General features: G+C 36.7%; 3 protein-coding genes across 4 annotated transcripts in view; 2 read left to right on the top strand and 1 right to left on the bottom strand.

Annotated features, from left to right (window-relative positions):
* Positions 1-3,144, top strand: part of LOC107709887 (cohesin subunit SA-1-like) — a 37,825-nt gene extending 34,681 nt beyond the window's left edge. Inside the window, exons 30-34 of the mRNA XM_016514549.1 lie at positions 74-233; positions 691-804; positions 1,313-1,427; positions 1,526-1,606; positions 2,997-3,144. Of these exons, the coding sequence (XP_016370035.1) occupies positions 74-233; positions 691-804; positions 1,313-1,427; positions 1,526-1,606; positions 2,997-3,020 (494 nt within the window). The 3' untranslated portion in view covers positions 3,021-3,144. The remainder of the gene's footprint in view (positions 1-73; positions 234-690; positions 805-1,312; positions 1,428-1,525; positions 1,607-2,996) is intronic.
* An 83-nt stretch (positions 3,145-3,227) lies between these two features.
* Positions 3,228-12,248, bottom strand: LOC107709888 (propionyl-CoA carboxylase beta chain, mitochondrial-like). Its single transcript, XM_016514550.1, has 15 exons — positions 11,980-12,248; positions 11,770-11,889; positions 11,023-11,091; positions 10,865-10,921; positions 10,635-10,748; positions 10,065-10,175; positions 8,884-8,992; positions 8,687-8,807; positions 8,466-8,547; positions 8,254-8,377; positions 6,545-6,652; positions 6,319-6,419; positions 6,147-6,245; positions 4,520-4,619; positions 3,228-4,383 (listed from the first exon to the last, which is right to left on the bottom strand). Exons 1-15 carry the CDS (start codon positions 12,220-12,222, stop codon positions 4,262-4,264), a joined length of 1,680 nt encoding a protein of 559 aa, XP_016370036.1. The 5' UTR covers positions 12,223-12,248; the 3' UTR covers positions 3,228-4,261.
* On the top strand, positions 11,943-21,356 carry LOC107709889 (E3 ubiquitin-protein ligase MSL2-like). 2 transcript variants are annotated; one of them, XM_016514552.1, is made up of 3 exons: positions 11,943-11,960; positions 15,007-15,234; positions 19,734-21,356. In XM_016514552.1, the coding sequence occupies exons 2-3, from the start codon at positions 15,093-15,095 to the stop codon at positions 21,212-21,214; spliced, it is 1,623 nt and encodes a 540-aa protein (XP_016370038.1). In that variant the 5' UTR covers positions 11,943-11,960; positions 15,007-15,092; the 3' UTR covers positions 21,215-21,356. The 2 variants fall into 2 exon arrangements, with proteins under 2 accessions (XP_016370038.1, XP_016370037.1); XM_016514551.1 differs by lacking the exon at positions 11,943-11,960 and adding an exon at positions 14,365-14,410.
* The last annotated feature ends 17 nt before the right edge of the window (positions 21,357-21,373 follow it).

Below are 21,373 nucleotides of genomic sequence, written 5' to 3'. Positions count from 1 at the left end.
TGGTTCAGTTGATCGAGATGCCTAAAAGTAAGCAGTCATGGGCTGTTTTGTGTGTGGTGTCGTGGTTCTGCAGAGGAGAGTGTGGAGGGCTCTTGGATGATGAGGAACGACACCCTACAGACCCCCGGAGCCCTGCAGACACCCCAGCTCACCTCCACCGTGCTCCGAGAAAACCCTCGGCAAGCTGCTGAGCACCTCTCTGAGCCCGGCTCTGAATCTGACTATGTTCATAAGTAAGTGCTCAATCTTAAAATACACTAGATAGCCAAAAGTTTGTGAATGATTAAACAACATGTCCATTTCTTTTCAAAACCATGAGCACAACTTACTCCTCCATTTTGGATATGCAGTGTATATAATGTTGTATTTAATTGTTGTGTCCATATATGCCCACTTCCCTACTATATAGTATGCCGAAAACAGTACGCCAAAAGAGACTTGGCCTTGGCCAATGAAAGCTGCCATGCATTCCAGACCTTCAGCCGTCAGTCTGAAGGTCTGGCTACGCGAGACTACATCTGAAGTGACATTAAGATGAAGTTTTTCATCTATTGTTTGTTTTCTTTTATTTCAGATTTATTTTAATTAACGAAATCTTTAATAGTTTTGGTTTTAGTTTACAGGAACAATACTGGTTGTGTTATGAAGACTATTATGTGTGTAGTATTGAGTGGTTTTCCTCTCGGTCAGTCCTCAGCTGCAGATGTCCTGGCTTGGCCAGCAGAAGATGGAGGAGGTGAACAGGAAAGAACGCACAGCCATGAACTACATGAAGGCCCGTAGCGGAGGAGTACGACAGACTGTGTATGTGGAGAAAGAAATGTGGGATGTTTCACGCGAGGAACGTGCTGTAGTTAATGTTACTTAGGGTGACCATACGTGCCATTTTCCGAGGACGTGTCCTGGCCAGGATTTCTATATTGCCTAAAATATCTAGGTTTTGGCTTTGTTTGCGTGTGCAGACCGATCGGTGTATGACATCAAAATACCATACAGACGGTTATGCTTTCGAAACGCTCTCGAGGTACTTTGATGTCAAACACTGATCGGTCTGAGCCACACTGCTTTTAAGTCGAACACACCTAATATGTACGCGTAATTGCATCGCTTTGACCGTAGATCCCACCTTCTCACACGCCATGATTGGTCCATTATGTACAATGCTTGCATGTTGGTCAAACTACTTTTCGATCATTACCTTCAGCAAGCATGAAAACAGGAAAACAAAGCCAAAACAAATCCTGGCCAGGACACGTCCTGGGAAAATGGCACGTATGGTCACCCTAATGTTACTTTGATGTCTCTAATCTAGACGTGGTCTCATGGAGGACGACGCAGAGCCCATCTTTGAGGATGTCATGATGTCGTCGCGAGGTCAGCTGGAAGACATGAGTGAGGAATTTGAGGACACCATGGTCATTGATCTGGTAATCAGATGATACTAGCAAATAAAAGCATCTCAGAGTACTTACGTAATTAAATATAGAAAGAAATTCCAAATCATATTATCTTATATCCTCTGCAGCCTCCATCCAGGAACAGGCGGGAGAGAGCAGAGCTGAGACCGGACTTCTTTGACTCTGCAGCCATGATTGAGGATGAGTCGGTAAGGCTTTACTCATTGTATAAATATATAATAACACTGCCCTGCATCAAATTTGATGAATGAAATCCAATACTTGCTTCTTATTAATTTTGGGGTGCTGAGTCCAAAAATAGTGGTCGTTCTGCTCTAGCACATCACACTTTCCCATAAAATATGTGCTTTTTGTAGCATTTTGCCTTCGATATCTGTTTGTAAGGTGAGAACATCTTGCATTATCCCTTAATCGCCAGAAAAACTGTCTGAAAGCTTCCAGTTTATAGCTTTGTTCAATTCTCAGCTGATTTTCACATGTAAATGAATGATTTTGAAGACATTATTTTAGGCCTAATCCTGAATTTAAGATTAGAATTATGGTAAGTGACAGAAGGAAAAGCAGACATGACCCAGCTACGTATGTGGGTGTTTTACTACATCCAAATAATTTATAAACTTGTTCAAATACTCCATTTAATGTCAAAGAACTTCACATTAACGCATTTTTCACTCCCTTGCAGGTTGTAAGTTAAATTATACGTTTGAGAACTTCTTTTTGTCATTAAAACTTCTGAAAGTTGACTTCTTTTGTTATTTTGATGATAAATGCATTAAAGCTAATACATATAGTTTGAATATTTGTGTGAAAAACTGTACGTGATTAAAATTTTTATTGATATTTTTAACTCCGCATTATCAAATTGGCTAATATTAGCCCTTTTTTGCAAACCAGCTATTTTTTTCCAAGATGCAGGGTTGTGAAATCAGTAGGCCTGCATGATTATTCTAAATAAATGCAAAATCATGATATGACTTGTGTGATTATCAGACCGCAAAGGCTGCAATTTCAATAAATATAAGCAATGCATATTTAGAGTGAATCGCGGCACGATGTTCTTTGACAGACGAGCTCATGATCCAGTGTTTTGGTTTGCAGTAAATGCTGCTCCACTTCAAGCACCATGAGTTTGGCTTTTGTTTGTAACTCTGTTGTCGACAAAAGCAAAGCATTAAGGTCTCCTAACTTTTCTGCCGAATAAAAGCTTTGTGGTTTAACATTTAAAAGCCAAGAAATTAGCACAACCATAAATTTGGATTTCAGTTTTACAGCTGTGCTATACTATTATTATATCGCTTTTTATTAAGTATATTATAATTTTTACAGTAATATTTATTTTAATAGTTTTATTTAGTAATAATAATAATAATTATTATCATTACTATTATTGTGTAGTCATATTAATATATATCACAAAAAAAAAAAAAGCCAAATTGTGCAGCGCTACAAACAAGCACATCAGACCTGGAGCTTTGAAAAAATTGCAATTTCTTAAATTGCGATTTTAATCAGACAAATCACAATTAGATATCTCGCCCTAATTATCAACAAATAATCACCTGTCATTTTTTCCCCCAGGGTTTCACTATGCCCATGTTCTGAGGTGCCACAACAGATGGAAAAGGAGTATTTGAAGTGATTAAAGGGCTGAAGAGACATTCATATAAGAGTGGAAGCACTGGTGTCCAGGTTCAGTGATTCTGGAGCAAACCCTCAACCGTCCTCTTTTATCAAATGCCACATCAGAGGAGCTTTTATTCATCCGGAGATTATTTTAACAGATGCAGTCCAATCATGTCACGTATGGTGTTTTTTTTTTCTGTTAAACAAGTTCTTTGTCAGCTCATTTGAATCGCACTGGATGGGATTTATATTGTGGTACAAATTTATCACGTAAGAATATACGGTCCTATATGTTCAAGATGTACATATTTGTGTTTATCCATCCTACTATGTATATGCCCTGTACAGTTAGATTATGAAGTCGTTTTTACTATCAGGTCAACGAACGGATTCTTCCTACCAAAACAAGCAGTTGGACATGTTGGTCAAACTTCAGTCGGTCTAATTTTACATATAAAACAACACTCAGTAGTCATAATTATGGTAAATGACAAAGCAAGGTTAGAAACATTTGGTCAGTGTTAAAAATGCTGTTAATATTGTCAGAAAGCCAAAAATCTCTGTGACAGTTGTCCTGAAGGGGCATTACACTACATGTTGTGTATTTTGGCTTGCAGAAGCATTTGAATGGTCAGTATTTTCTTTCCAGTAGATTTAGTTTTAATGAGGTGAGGTTTATTTGTGTGAAGCGTCTATACGGCAGGGTTTCCATCAGTTGATCTTGTCTGGGTCAAACAGCAGAGGCTGCTGTGCCATGTGTTGAGTAGGGCTCATTCAAGTACTGCCTCCGTATAAGTGCTTTATGGTCCTGTGCTATCAAGAAGTGAAATGTTATACTGTCAACAACACGAGTTTCCCATGATCATCATTATTCCCCCCACCCTGAGCCCCGGTTAGTTTTGCTAGTGTACCTGTAAATTGCACATTTCCAATATAAAATGGTTTTCTTTTGTACAACCTAGAAATGATGTACCACTTTCCCTTTTAATGGAAAACTGTTCTAAAACTTTTCTTCAGTGAACTTATGGAAAACTCACTTTTTCAGAAAAAAAAAATTAAATATGTAATCATGAACCGTGGGAGTGTTTATTGACTTGAGACTTGTTTAAATAATGGCATAATGCATATGAGTGGAAATAAGGCACAACGAACCATGTGGAAAAACATGATATTCTTTCCAATCTAACCACAGATGTTGCTGTAAAGTGCTGAGAAGAGATTTACAAGGGAATGTTTGCATGTTTTTTCCAGGGGTTGGTCTGTTTCTTGCTGGCGAGCACCTCCAGGTCTCTACAGAGCCTCTTGCGTGTGGTCGAGGGCTGAATGATGTCATCCACAAAGCCTGTGAAATACATTCATCATTATTTAGCAATAATACACAAATAGCAGCAGAAGCGAGCGCACTTGTACTGCAGTGTGGGGTAAACATGTTGAGCAAGAGCTGTGAAGATGAATGCGTTTCGTGTCTGGTGATGCACCTCTGACAGCAGCGGGGAAGGGATTGGCAAACTTCTCCACATATTCAGCTTCAGCCTCGGCTTGATTCTCCTTTCCTCTGAAGATGATTTGAACAGCACCCTTTAAAAATGAAATTATAGATTACTATGTAGCACATTTAAAAAATATTTTGTAGGGTGCCACACTTTTTGACCAATCAATTACCATGATTTGTCCAGTTGTTGTGATCACTGGATTTAAAAAATAAAAAAAAAACATTCATTCACGAAAAAAGCCAAAGAAATGCATATAAAATTGTACTTGTAATATCCTTGACAAAATGTAGTTATTAACCATAGATTAATCAAAATGTTGAAGAATATTATATATATTGTGTTCAAAGGTTTAGAGTTGTTTTTGAAAAGAGCCTCTCACCAAGGCTACAAAATAGGATTAAAAACAGTAATATTTTGAAATATTGTAATTTATTCCTTTGATATCAAAGCTGAATTTTCAGCATCATTACTCCAGTCTTCAGTGTCACATGATCCTTCAGAAATCCTTGTAATATGGTATATTTGGTGTTCAAGACACATTTCTGATTATTAACAATGAATGTTAAAAACAGCTTTTGATGCTTAATATTTTTGTGGAAACTGTGATGCACTACTTTACCTGTAGAAAGATTTAAAAAATAAAAAAAGATAAAATTTCTAGGTTTTGTTACAAAGGATGTATTTCAAATGTTCTTTCAAAGAAACCTGGGGAAAAAATCCAGGTGTCCACAAAATTAAGCAGCACAAATATTTTCAACATGGATTATGTTTCTTGAGCACCAAATAATCATATTAGAATGATTTCTGAAAGATCATGTGACTCTGGACTGGAGTAATGATGCTGAAAATTCAGCTTTGCCATCACAAGAATATATTGTTAAAAATATTAAAATAGAAAACAGTAATGTACAGTTCATTGTTAAACAGTAATGTAATTCAAATGAATTACATTTTATCAGTATTTCACAATTTTATTTTATTTTTTTATCAAATAAATGGAGCCTTGGTGAGCATAGGATGCTTCTTTCAAAAACATTGGAAAATCAGTGTGCATCATTGTTGCTTTAGTGTCACTAATGGACACCCAGCAGAAATATTTATAGTTTGTACTTTAAACAGTCAACATGTGATATGATCTGTGCTATCCACACTCTCAGTCAGCAGCACCTGTTCTTCAACTCAAAGCGTGAGCCTCCAGCGTAGAAATGAAACGAGTAGAAGGGACAGTAGCACAATCACCAAAGAGAGCCAAGCATAGTGATCATCGCTGCAGTGTAAGTGTATATCAGCAGCACTGGACTGAAGCTAGTGTGCAGGAGCTCTCTGAACACTCACTCCTGTCTGCTACTTACAGTCTTGTGGTTACAAGAATTTCTAAACTCTTTTATTAGGGACTGCTGCAACACATCTGTTTATATTGGATGGGACCAATTTTGATATTTATATTTATTTAGGCCAAAAAATATCCTGAGATTTAAATGCAGCTCAATGGGGGTTTGGCTTAAAGCTCATAAATGCCTTAGAAAGCCCCAGAATTCACGCACACTACACATTTATTATGCAAGTGCATTAGCCATGTCCCCGGTTTCAGCACAAAAGTCTTCAGGTTTACCTTTGCACCCATCACAGCGACCTCAGCAGACGGCCAGGCATAGTTGACGTCTCCTCTCAGATGTTTGGAACTCATCACATCATACGCACCTCCATAAGCCTGGAGACAGAACATGCATTATTCAGCACACAAGACAGAACCATCCCCACACACACATCATTCTGCCTCCTACCTTCCTAGTGATGACAGTGATTTTTGGAACGGTGGCCTCTGCAAAAGCATAGAGCAGTTTGGCTCCGTGTCTGATGATGCCTCCGTACTCTTGAGCTGTGCCTGTGGAAACAGAACGTTCTGTCAGTGTCTTATTTAAAAAGGGAAACACATGTTGGTAATTCGGGATAAAATGAATTAGAAAACACAGCAAAGTTAAGGATAGTATAATGAAAGTTTCTAGACACCTGGCAGGAATCCAGGCACATCCACAAATGTGATGATGGGAATGTTGAAGGCGTCACAGAAACGAACAAAGCGAGCCCCTTTAACGGATGAATTAACGTCCAAACAGCCTAAAAACACAAAAAAATGGGGTACCATTTAAAAAAAATGTTTTTTTAACTTCTATGCCCACCAAGGCTGCATTTATTTTATATATACACAGTAAAAACACTAACATTGTGAAAAATGATTACAATTTCAAGTGACTTTTCTCTATTTTAATATTGTAAAATGTCAATCCTGTTATGGCAAATCTGAATTTTCAGTAGCCATTACTCCAGTCTTCAGAAATCCTAATATGCTGATTCGCAAACACGTCTTATTATTATCAATGTTTTAAACCGTTGTGCTGCTTAATTTTTGAAGAAACTGATTTTTTTCAGGATGCTTTGACAAAAAGTTCAAAAGAACATTTATTTTTAAATGTTTTATATAAAAATATATACGTCTTTTTCACTTTTGATCCTTGCTGAATATAACTATTAAAACAACACCACTACCACTTACTGATCTCAAACTTTTGATAGGTAATAATTAGGGATGCACCGATAGGATTTTTTGGGGCCGATACCGATACCGATTTTAACAATCACTTATTGGCCGATTCCGATACTTGTCACTTCCTCTCTTATTTGAAATTTTGGCATCAAAAAATAGATAGTATTTTGATCATGTTTTAAATCAGCAACACCTGCATTAAATTATACTAGCAGTTTTATTTCTGCATCATCAAATAATTTCTAATGAACATGGATTGGATCCATTTAACATTCAGCAGGCCTACATAAATACAACAGAACAAAGATACATATTAAATAAACAGTGCTTTTTAGGTAGGTTTAACAGTTTTCAGGTACAGAAATAAAGTAAACAAATGTAGATTAACACTTCACTGTATAAATTAAATGCATATTAATCCTTCTTTATTGTAACAGACTTTATTATGATTAATCTTCTAATTTGTTTTTGTATACATTTTAATATTTTTTGTAAGTTTAAATATGTATGAGATCTCCTTTACTAAGGCGGGACTCTTATTTTGACGGGTTTTCTAGTCTACGGAGCTATATGGGTAATAAAAGCACGCAGTTCTTCGGATTTAAAGTTTGTCAGTTTATTAAGCACCCCCCGAAAAGGCATGAGATCTGTATATATTTGTTTACTGTTAGTTGTAATAAGTGTTTTGTGTAATTCGCTGTATGTTGATGATAATGCAACTGAGAGAGAGAGTTTAATGTGCACTTCTCGTGCTGTGTTTTGTTTAGCTCTTATGGTGATATTTTTGGAGTGAAAAAGGAAGCAATAAACTTACAACATCAGTAAAGTTTTGGTCATTATTCAGATGAGGTCCGCTACACTTATGAAAGTTACAAAAGTTATTTAGTCAAGAATAGTGTGCGATCTTTTGTCTTTTGTTTATTTGTGATTAGCATTAAAGTGCCGACAGCAGCGCTAGGATTATGAAACAGACATTATACAGCTCAGTGCCTTCACGCAGTTAATTAATAAATCATCGGTTTGTTATATCGGCCTTTTTCCTTATATAGCCGATATGCCGATGGTTGTAAATTGACGAAAAATCGGCCGATAAATATCGGCGGCCGATACATCGGTGCATCCCTAGTAATAATATAATATAATACAATATAAAAATATAATATAAATCACCAACCAGATGCCACTTTAGGCTGGTTTCCCACTATGCCTACAGTCCGTCCATTCATCCTGGCAAATCCCACCACAATATTTTTGGCGTAGTTGGGCATAATCTCAAAGAATTCTCTCTCATCTACTATCTGTAAGAGTGAGATGACAATCATAAGAACTGTGTGATGAGTTTTTACCTGACTATCTGAATCATTTGTTCACTAAAGATGTACATACACCATGAACAATGTCCAGCATGTCATAGGCTTTTGTGCTTTCAAAAGGAACGATAGTGTCCAAACCAGGAACCGGCCGGTCACTGAGGAAAATAAATTGACATGACAATAGCAGATTGCATGTGACTGAAGACACTGGTAATTAAAGGTCAAGATAATTTGACTGAAAGAGAAAAAAAAAAAAAAAAAAAGTTACAAATGTGCAAAAACTCGGTTTCTCACCGAGGATCATGGCACTCAGTGACCGGAGCTGGATCTTTGTTGCTCAGTGGGAGAAAGTTGAAAAAGTCTCGCAAGTTCAGAAGGGCATCAACATCATTCTCAAAGGCCCGATGAGCAACACCTGAAACAAAACAAAATGCCAAACATTGTCACAAAACACATTCACATGTAAGCACAGGCTTAATAAATAGACCTACCTGACACAGTGGTGTGGGTTTTCGCTCCACCCAGCTCCTCCTGGGTAACATCCTCATTTGTTACAGACTTTACCACATCTGGGCCTGTGATAAAAAGATAGGAGGTGTCCTGCAAACACAGGCCATTTCATGAAACACGCGTGTGCCATCAGGGATCAAGAAACTTACATTGAATTTAATACGCATTTATACTCTTAAAGGGGTCCTATTATGCTCTTTTACAAAGTCTTGATTTTGTTTTGGGGGTGTACTAGAACATGCTCTCATGCTTGGTGGTTCGAAAAACGCATTATTTCTCACATAATTGACATTATTAAAATACCTTTCTCCCCAGCCTGGCACAAACGGCTCGATTAGTTCCGGCTTTGATGAAGGTCCGCCTTCCGAAAAACAAAATGTGTTGTGATTGGTTAGCTGTCCCAGTGCGTTGTGATTGGCGAACAGCTTAGACGGTGTTTCAGTACTGCCACGCCCCTTGCTCCATCTTTAAACAAAAGCTTTTGGCGAATCCGGCACTGTACTCCCTCGTGTTGTGGACGCTGTCCTCAGTAAAATGCGCAGCACACATGCTCTTATAGGGTTATAATGCTCAGGAACAGAGTTAAAAAATAAATTGCAACCACTGTTTCCTGACATCATCCGCTTTCGGAAGCCCAAACAAAGACGTTTGGGCACGGAGGTGAAAAAAAACAGCATTTCAGGCGGTCGCACACCGGACGAGAAGCGCAGCATTGCGTCGCGCCACATCTTTAAAATTAAATTCAGTGTAGGCACACCGGCGGCGCCGAAAATTTGACGCTACAGCACAGCAGCTCTTCTTCTTAGTTTTCTCTGATGCACTAACTCTGCAGCAGCACTTCTTCTTCATCGTCTCGTCTGATGCACTCACTCAACCAAGCGTTCTAACCACAACCTCGCCCCTCCCCACCCCCCAACCATTAGAATTTCTGTAGGCGGGAATTATTTGTAATCCCGGAAAACAAATGCTGTAGTCCAAACGAGCCGTTCGTTGTAGTTCTTGAAAAGGGATTTTAAAAAAACTAAATATCTCCCTTTGGAGTGGACTTTGAGATTTGTAACTTTCTAGATCTTTTTTATGCCCAAACATACACACTACACACTGACTAAAATTAAAAAAGTGAAAAAGCATAATAGGACCCCTTTAACCTTTATTGTCTTACCTTCACCATGAAAGTGAAGTCTGTGAGAGCAGGCGAGTACACGGCACCACCCGCACACGGGCCCATGATGAGAGAGATCTGAGGAACTACACCTGAGGCCATCACATTTCGCTGAAGAACAAATACCATTGTCCACAGTTAGTCCTGGAATATATATACACTACCATTCAAATGTTTGGGGTCAGCAAGATCTTTTTTTTTTTTTAAAGAAATGAATACTTTTAAGACATTTTGTAAAGTTACAAAAGATTAATTTTTCAAATAAACATTGTTCTTTTGAATTTCATATTCACCAAAGAATCCTGAAAAAAAATAAGGGGGAAATTAAATCATCTTCCACAAAAATATATTCTATATGCAGCACTACTGTTTTAGCTTTACCATCACAGGAATAAATTGCATTTTAAAATATAGTCTAATTATTTAAAATTGTTTGTACTGTAACTGTACTTTTGATCAAATAAATGCAGTCTTGGTGAAAGACATCTTTCAAAAACATAAAAAAAAACAACTACCCCAAACTTTTGTTCGGTAGAGTATATCTCAAATGTACAGCTGTGCTCAGCTCACCAAGAAAATGTCAGCATATCCTGCGAGGGACTCGACGCCTTCCTGAATGCGGGCTCCACCAGAGTCATTGAGACCAATTACTGGAGCTCCCACCATCATTGCCTGGTCCATGACCTAGCAATTCAGTTGCAGAAGTTTTGTGTGAAATCTCACCGTTTGACAGCTTTATGCCCGTGTTTTAAACAAAATGACTTTTGTCAGGTCCAACAACGCTCAGCAACCAACGTCACCTTGCAGACCTTCTGAGCGTGAGCTCCTGATAAACTGCCTCCAAACACTGTGAAGTCCTGAGAACAGAAGAGCATTTCACTCATGAAAGCAGAAATGAGATAGTAATAAATAAGATATTTTGTTACTGCAAACTGATATTCGAAAGCTAGTATCATACCTGGCTGAAAACATACACCAGTCTGCCATTGATCCTTCCCTGTCCGGTCACTACACTGTCTCCTGGGTACTGACGACACAGATGCATGTAAAAGACATGTTCCATTTTACAAAATGACTGCAATTAGTGTCCCTCATCTACATTTGTTAAAAACAGATGGCTATGTTGTCAAAACGAGTGCACATGGATCCATGAAAGCGACTATCACAATGCACTGGGTCAGCTGGCCAATCAGAGCAGACTGCACTTGTCTGAAGGAGGGACTTTGTAGAAAACGAAGCGTTTGAGAGAGGCGGGGCATAGAGGACCTACAATAATGTACAGTATTTGAAAAATAATGTGTTTTTTGAACATTAAAGCATGTCAACATATTCTGTTACACCAAATACACAAAATAATGATCTTTAAAAAAGCATCATATGACCCCTTTAAATAATTTTATGACCCACCCTGCAAGTTTGCCCCCTAGTGGGCCCCGGTCTCCTGGTTAAGAATCACTTAATTTATTTGCTTAACAAGATGTTTAAACATATATATATATATATATATATATATCTTTGAAACTCTGTCAAACTGAAAAAGGGCCTTTTCACAGAAGGACCTAGAAAATGCAATAGACGACATTGCATCTGCACTCATTCAAGAGACATTTAACGCTATTATGTCATAACTCATGACATGCAAATGGAAATATTTTTGATGATGCATTATGTAAATTCTTTGACCTGAGAGGTTGGGGTGTCATACCTTATTATGATCTGCCTCCATGCCAAAGTCAGAGCAGCGATGCTCCACAAACATGTCATACTCCACAAACGAGTCAGGGTCCAGCAGGAGCTCCAGTCTCTCGCGTGCTGTCAGTTTACCCTGCGCACAGCAGGTCAGAGCTCTTCTCAGACTGTTGCGCTTTCACTTCTGTCCGTTGCATTCATTTTACAGTAAGTTTTCATAACTTACCCTTTTGTGCTGTGCAGCTATCCTCAGCTGTCCTCCTCCTGTAAGCGCTGCCTTTCGTTTCTTCTCGATTCTCTCCTGCACAGACAGATGGTTGACCGAATAGCATCTTGCATTTTGTAGACCTTTCGCCTGGGTAATTGCCCCGGCGGCTGCGCCGTACGGAATCTGACCTACACTTTTAAAAGAACATTTCAGACCATGTAACAGTCCCAGGCTGCTTCGCATTAACGCGTAAGTCGCCATCACTGCTTCACTGAAGGCACAGGATTCTGTCGAAAAACATGTCGGTGTCTTCAGCCAATCACCAACGAGTGTCTACTTTTTACAGCCAATCACTTCCCGGTTAGCGAAGAGGGCGTGAGTGAGTGAACCAATCACCGCAGAGATGTGTGTAGTTAGGCGAACTTGATAGATGTAGTCCATACTCATGTCAACCATGATAAACTACAGTTCCCATCAGTTACTCGGCTGTTGTGAGAATAGTTTTTGAAAAAAATGATTGGAGCTGTTCAAACCCTTGGACTAAACATAGCTCCTAATGAATCTGAGGTGGTCAGGTGGTACAAGTTGTAGCGCTCAGAAAACTCCCAGTTCACAAGTTGCAATTACCAGTTCTACGAGGACGTGAACGCTTTTTACAAGTTGGTATCTCGTAATCACGGTAATTACGGCGTTATGCACCTTTACAGTAATTACGACATGGAATGAATGCAGCATTACTCTAGATTCCTAAATGCATTTGAAAAATTCTGGATTCGTGACTGCGTTTTAAAAGTGAAAGGGAATGAACACCATCCTCTATATGTACATTTATAATTTCTTTCCTTCTTTTTCCTTCCTTTTTCTTCCCTTTCCTGCTTTTACTGAAGCAAGCAAGCAAATTTTATTTATATAGCACTTTTCTAAACAAGTTAATGCAATCCAAAGTGCTTTACAGACAAGAAGGAACCAAAGTGATACAGCAATTAATAAAAATTAAACTGAACAGAATTAAAGCAAAAATAAAATAGACCCATTAAAATACACGAATAAGAATTAAGTTTATAAAGATTGAAATATGAAATATAAAATAGAACATTAAAATTGAGGCAAAACAAAACACATGAAATATACAGGTTTTATAAGTCTTTACAGAAAGGCCGGACTAAAAATATATGTTTTTAATTTAGATTTAAAACTATGAATGTTTTCAGCACATCTTATGTTCTCTGGAAGGTTGTTCCAGAGGCGAGGAGCATAACGGCTAAAAGCAGCATCACCGAATTTTTTATTTCTGCTATGAGGTACAGTTAGAAGAAACATTAGACATAATAGACAAGTTAAGAAAGTAGTCAATTTATAGGCTACCATTTACATAAGATTATAAGCTGACTGCAATGATAGAGCTTGGAATAGCCAGGACAATTTTTAATATAACTCCCACTGGATTTGTCTGAAAGAATAAAGTCATATACACCTAGGATGCCTTGAGGGTGAGTAATTTATGGGCTAATTTTCATTTTTGGGTGAACTAACCCTTTAACAAATATTTTGGCTTTACTACTTTTACATAGTTTCACCATCTTATAATAACATGGTAACTCTATCAGAACTAATTCAAAATTAGGTTTATTATATGACCATTTTAACTTGTGAGGAAAAAAACTCCCAAAAAGAATTAATAATGACATCTTTGTCAGTGTGTTTAAAGTGGAGTAGCATATTGGGTTTTATAAGTCTTTACAGAAAGGCCGGACTAAAAATATATGTTTTTAATTTAGATTTAAAACTATGAATGTTTTCAGCACATCTTATGTTCTCTGGAAGGTTGTTCCAGAGGCGAGGAGCATAACGGCTAAAAGCAGCATCACCGAATTTTTTATTTCTGCTATGAGGTACAGTTAGAAGAAACATTAGACATAATAGACAAGTTAAGAAAGTAGTCAATTTATAGGCTACCATTTACATAAGATTATAACAGGGGACAAGAAATGACTAAGAAAATAAATAAATAAAATACAGATTATAATTATGGGTTTCCATATTCATAAACATTACTGCATAAAGTTTTATAACTTAAAAGTCTTTAAAGGGTTAATGGCAGTCAGCGGGTGTTGCAGTGCATCAGTCCAAAAGATAATGACATCTTTGTCAGTGTGTTTAAAGTGGAGTAGCATATTGTTTTTCTAAAGGGAAAGATTAAAATCACCTCCAGTTTTTTTTTTTAAACAAGGTGACAGTTCCAGAAAATGTGGGATAATGTTTCAGGTTCATTTTTACAGAATTCACATTGATTTGTCAAGCGTGTGGTTGATACAGTCAGACACTAGGGGGCAGTAATCACTGGAGGCTGCGTTTAATTCCAGGCGCTCTTTTACTCTTGTTTGGTATTGTTCCTCTCAGGATGCAAAAGTTAACAGAGGAACGAAACTGGCTCTTAGCACAGGCTAATGTATGTAAATATTTTGTAGCGTAGCGAGCTCAGTTACATATATAATATAAACATATCACTCAAACGGAAGGTTGTCGCACTCGTTAAGGAGAGAAAAGCGCTCTTATTCAACAACACGATGAAAAGTCTGCAATATTAGCTAGCTAGCGAACTAGCAACCAGGCCAATTGTGATCTGTTCAGTTAAGCCTCATAAACAACCGCTGTGTTGGACTATTTCTAGGATTATACTTTTTGCGCAACTGAGTCTGTTTTTCCATTTCGTATTTGTGGACCGATTATACGCAGAGCTCGAGGCCTGCTGTGCCTCTCACTAAAATGCAGTTTATCGCCCAGTCCTTCGTGTCTGTGTGCTTTATCACAAAAGTTCAGCGCTCTTTCTATTGAGGCATTTGGGATCTGACACGCATGGAAAGCAGACTTTAGTCTGTGCTATACAGTTTATTTTCTCCGTACTGACCATCTCTGGAGGATCTTCGAAATATTGAGCAAAACTTTGACATGTTAACAAGAGCCGCTCATCTGCTTGCGAGTCATGTCAAATTACACTCTTTGTGTGAGGCGTTGGCTCAAGCCTGGTTGATTGTGTTCTCACAGTTATCGTGCATTGGGAGTCCGATCAAGACTCGCTTTCAGTAGCCGATCAGCCCGCTTCTCTCCTGCTGTCGACTGAACTCGCTGAGATGAACCCGGTAAACGCCACCGCGATGTACGTGTCGGCGTGCCGCTCTCTTCTGCAGTGCGACCCGATGGACCCGGACACATACAGAGGGCTGTTTAATGTCTTGCCTTTCTTTAGAGACTCCCTATCCTGCTTGGTGTGTGGTAAGTGCCTTTATGTACGAGAGGCCGTGCTATGTTTTCGCAATATAATTGGCGTTGGTAAGCAACACGCGCAGCTTCGAATGTCTTATTGCTTTCATTAAACGCAATATTTTCTTACTTAGTAGATTTTCTTTTAAACGTTATTTTATTAAGCAAATTGAGTTGCTACACAACAACAACAAAACGATCTTCGCTTTGTATCAACACTGTATCAACCAATCAGCATTCGGGACCGGTACAATCTGCTGGTACAGTGGCCGCCCACTTTTTCACCAGCTTCGGTCCTGCAAGTATTTTCCCCATAATGATTTGAATAAGTCTTCGTTTATGGCAAGCCGTTTTAACATTTAATCTATAAGCCGTACTAGTATCTATTTTCATGGTACTAGTATCTATTTTTTAGATGCTAGTATCTTTTCCATTAAGTACTAGTACTTATTCATTAGGTACTAGTGCTTATTCTTTAGCTACTAGTGCTTATTCTTTAGGTACTAGTGTTTATTCTTTAGGTACTAGTGTCTTTTGTAAAGTTACTAGTAGTTATTCATTAGATACTAGTACTTAATCATTAGATACTAGTACTTATTCCAATAGTGACTAGTATTTAATTATACTCTTCTTGTTAAGAAAAGATAGAATTAGTACTTATTTTTTAGTTACTAGTAACTTTTTAGACCAGAGATATCCTGAACTTAATAGATACTAGTACTTATTGATTACATACTAGTACTTATTGATTACATACTAGTACTTATTGATTACATACTAGTACTTATTGATTACATACTAGTACTTATTGATTACATACTAGTACTTATTGATTACATACTAGTACTTATTGATTACATACTAGTACTTATTGATTACATACTAGTACTTATTGATTACATACTAGTACTTATTGATTACATACTAGTACTTATTGATTACATACTAGTACTTATTGATTACATACTAGTACTTATTGATTACATACTAGTACTTATTGATTACATACTAGTACTTATTGATTACATACTAGTACTTATTGATTACATACTAGTACTTATTGATTACATACTAGTACTTATTGATTACATACTAGTACTTATTGATTACATACTAGTACTTATTGATTACATACTAGTACTTATTGATTACATACTAGTACTTATTGATTACATACTAGTACTTATTGATTACATACTAGTACTTATTGATTACATACTAGTACTTATTGATTACATACTAGTACTTATTGATTACATACTAGTACTTATTGATTACATACTAGTACTTATTGATTACATACTAGTACTTATTGATTACATACTAGTACTTATTGATTACATACTAGTACTTATTGATTACATACTAGTACTTATTGATTACATACTAGTACTTATTGATTACATACTAGTACTTATTGATTACATACTAGTACTTATTGATTACATACTAGTACTTATTGATTACATACTAGTACTTATTGATTACATACTAGTACTTATTGATTACATACTAGTACTTATTGATTACATACTAGTACTTATTGATTACATACTAGTACTTATTGATTACATACTAGTACTTATTGATTACATACTAGTACTTATTGATTACATACTAGTACTTATTGATTACATACTAGTACTTATTGATTACATACTAGTACTTATTGATTACATACTAGTACTTATTGATTACATACTAGTACTTATTGATTACATACTAGTACTTATTGATTACATACTAGTACTTATTGATTACATACTAGTACTTATTGATTACATACTAGTACTTATTGATTACATACTAGTACTTATTGATTACATACTAGTACTTATTGATTACATACTAGTACTTATTGATTACATACTAGTACTTATTGATTACATACTAGTACTTATTGATTACATACTAGTACTTATTGATTACATACTAGTACTTATTGATTACATACTAGTACTTATTGATTACATACTAGTACTTATTGATTACATACTAGTACTTATTGATTACATACTAGTACTTATTGATTACATACTAGTACTTATTGATTACATACTAGTACTTATTGATTACATACTAGTACTTATTGATTACATACTAGTACTTATTGATTACATACTAGTACTTATTGATTACATACTAGTACTTATTGATTACATACTAGTACTTATTGATTACATACTAGTACTTATTGATTACATACTAGTACTTATTGATTACATACTAGTACTTATTGATTACATACTAGTACTTATTGATTACATACTAGTACTTATTGATTACATACTAGTACTTATTGATTACATACTAGTACTTATTGATTACATACTAGTACTTATTGATTACATACTAGTACTTATTGATTACATACTAGTACTTATTGATTACATACTAGTACTTATTGATTACATACTAGTACTTATTGATTACATACTAGTACTTATTGATTACATACTAGTACTTATTGATTACATACTAGTACTTATTGATTACATACTAGTACTTATTGATTACATACTAGTACTTATTGATTACATACTAGTACTTATTGATTACATACTAGTACTTATTGATTACATACTAGTACTTATTGATTACATACTAGTACTTATTGATTACATACTAGTACTTATTGATTACATACTAGTACTTATTGATTACATACTAGTACTTATTGATTACATACTAGTACTTATTGATTACATACTAGTACTTATTGATTACATACTAGTACTTATTGATTACATACTAGTACTTATTGATTACATACTAGTACTTATTGATTACATACTAGTACTTATTGATTACATACTAGTACTTATTGATTACATACTAGTACTTATTGATTACATACTAGTACTTATTGATTACATACTAGTACTTATTGATTACATACTAGTACTTATTGATTACATACTAGTACTTATTGATTACATACTAGTACTTATTGATTACATACTAGTACTTATTGATTACATACTAGTACTTATTGATTACATACTAGTACTTATTGATTACATACTAGTACTTATTGATTACATACTAGTACTTATTGATTACATACTAGTACTTATTGATTACATACTAGTACTTATTGATTACATACTAGTACTTATTGATTACATACTAGTACTTATTGATTACATACTAGTACTTATTGATTACATACTAGTACTTATTGATTACATACTAGTACTTATTGATTACATACTAGTACTTATTGATTACATACTAGTACTTATTGATTACATACTAGTACTTATTGATTACATACTAGTACTTATTGATTACATACTAGTACTTATTGATTACATACTAGTACTTATTGATTACATACTAGTACTTATTGATTACATACTAGTACTTATTGATTACATACTAGTACTTATTGATTACATACTAGTACTTATTGATTACATACTAGTACTTATTGATTACATACTAGTACTTATTGATTACATACTAGTACTTATTGATTACATACTAGTACTTATTGATTACATACTAGTACTTATTGATTACATACTAGTACTTATTGATTACATACTAGTACTTATTGATTACATACTAGTACTTATTGATTACATACTAGTACTTATTGATTACATACTAGTACTTATTGATTACATACTAGTACTTATTGATTACATACTAGTACTTATTGATTACATACTAGTACTTATTGATTACATACTAGTACTTATTGATTACATACTAGTACTTATTGATTACATACTAGTACTTATTGATTACATACTAGTACTTATTGATTACATACTAGTACTTATTGATTACATACTAGTACTTATTGATTACATACTAGTACTTATTGATTACATACTAGTACTTATTGATTACATACTAGTACTTATTGATTACATACTAGTACTTATTGATTACATACTAGTACTTATTGATTACATACTAGTACTTATTGATTACATACTAGTACTTATTGATTACATACTAGTACTTATTGATTACATACTAGTACTTATTGATTACATACTAGTACTTATTGATTACATACTAGTACTTATTTTTTAGTTACTAGTAACTTTTTAGACCAGAGATATCCTGAACTTAATAGATACTAGTACGGCTTATAGATTAAATGTTACAACGGCTTTCCATACTTTGTTCGAGTTATAAGCTATGAACCAAACAAACCAGCTGCGAGGTGAATCACAGCATTTGGTTTGAAGAAAAAAGTATTTGAAAATCGTACTTCAATCCCATTAAGAGTTGATATAATGATTAAAAACGATGGAGAAATATAATATTGAATATTTAAGTTTGAGAGAATAGGGATAGTAGCACCTAGTAGGTCTGTCTTCAATGGCTTATAAGTTATTGTTAAAAATCAGTTTACTCTATGGAGAAAATTAATAGGATTTTTTTTTACTTCCAGAACTTGACCGTTGCACTCTATAGAACAAAATATAGTAAGATGTTACTTTGCTATGCTTAATTGCTTTAAATTCATCTGTAGTTTGCTTTCTATCTAGGGAATTTGCTTCAGGATCCAGTTGCTCCAAAAAATTCCTCCTGCCAGCACTATGTTTGCAAGGGTTGTAAAGGCAAGAAAATGTTATTGAAGCCATCCTGCAGCTGGTGTAAAGACTATGAGCAGTTTGAGGAGAATAAACAGCTCCAGATTCTGATCGACTGCTACAGGAATCTCTGCGAGTGTGTCTCAGTGTGCGTCACAGCAGAGCAGAGTGCCTCGGGGGTCAAGGGTTACCCTGAGGTCAAGAAGATGCTGGAGGAGGTGTTGGGGGTGAGTCAGGAACAAGAAGACCTCAGTCCTGTCAAAGACACTTTGGATGTTCTTCATCTCAAAACAGAGACTGACTCCTCACAAAACTCTAATGATGTGATCCTGACTGACTCCGATAAACCCTCTGAGCAGATCCCAGCTGAACTAGAGACCCTTGAGCCTGTCAGGGCTGACGGACCTCTGAAATCTGACTCGGCACTACACATGGGTACTGTCACTGTTAACGTAAAGTGCAAAGTTAGTCAAGAGACAAGCGCCGAATTGGTGCAACTCAGTGCGGAGAGCACAAGCGTCCAGGAGGACCTTAAACCTGACATTACGAGCAAGGAGGTGTCGTGGGGACAGACTAAATCAACACCCGAGCCGTGTCAGAACTCATTACAGTCCCAAACCAGCGGCGCCCTTGCGCCAGGACACCCACCGCAACCTCAGACGGGCCTGACGTGCCTCGCCACAGCCCATAGAAAAGTGCATCTGAGCCGAAAGCGCTCTCGCTCTGAAAGCGACAGTGAGACGCTCCAACCTCTGCCCATCACCAGCCTCATCCAGGGGCCATCGGTAGCAGCCACAGCTCCGCCGAAAACCGCATTTGAACCAAAAGCGCCCTCGCCACCTGCTGCCGTGCTCACTAACGGAGGTGTTTTGAAGGTTAATAAGGCTGTGCTGGATTCAACTAAAAATATCCAGATAAACACAGACCTAGGTAATAAGAAAGTTCAGGTGAAGTCTAAAGTGGCCGTCCCGAAGGCAAAGGCCAAGGTGAGGGACAGGCTGCTGTCAGCTAGCGTTTTAGCAGGACAACCAGGACAGCCCCCTAAAGTCGTATACAAAAAGACGCAAGAGAAAAAAGGATGCAAGTGTGGACGAGCCACTCAGAATCCAAGTGTCCTTACCTGCAGAGGTCAAAGATGCCCCTGCTACTCCAACCGTAAGGCCTGTTTGGACTGCATCTGCAGGGGCTGCCAGAACTCATACATGGCCAACGGGGAGAAGAAGCTGGAGGCTTTCGCCGTGCCCGAAAAAGCCCTGGAGCAAACCAGACTCACTCTCGGAATCAACCTCACCAGTATTTCTGTCAGAAACGCTGGCACGAACACTGCAGGAGTTCTCAGTCTGTCCGCAGGCTCCCCTATGGCCTCTTTCCTCACGTCCAGCGCCGACGAGGACCAGAGTTTTGAAGAGGCTCTCGAGATGCATTTCGACTGTTGATAGCTGTCCTGCTACTGATATCTCTCTCAGCTGTGGTCGATTCCCGGTTTATGTCGAACAGAAATCGTTTGCCAAAACTCTTGTCTGTAGTTTTCATTTTCAACCTCAACCATCACACACAAACACACACTGCTGTAATGGAAAGTTACTGTGAAGCTG

This window comes from Sinocyclocheilus rhinocerous, unplaced genomic scaffold, assembly GCF_001515625.1.
Source record: "Sinocyclocheilus rhinocerous isolate Xijiao unplaced genomic scaffold, SAMN03320098_v1.1 scaffold26, whole genome shotgun sequence".
NCBI classification, from domain to species: domain Eukaryota; kingdom Metazoa; phylum Chordata; class Actinopteri; order Cypriniformes; family Cyprinidae; genus Sinocyclocheilus; species Sinocyclocheilus rhinocerous.
This window is presented reverse-complemented; position numbering and strand designations above follow the sequence as displayed.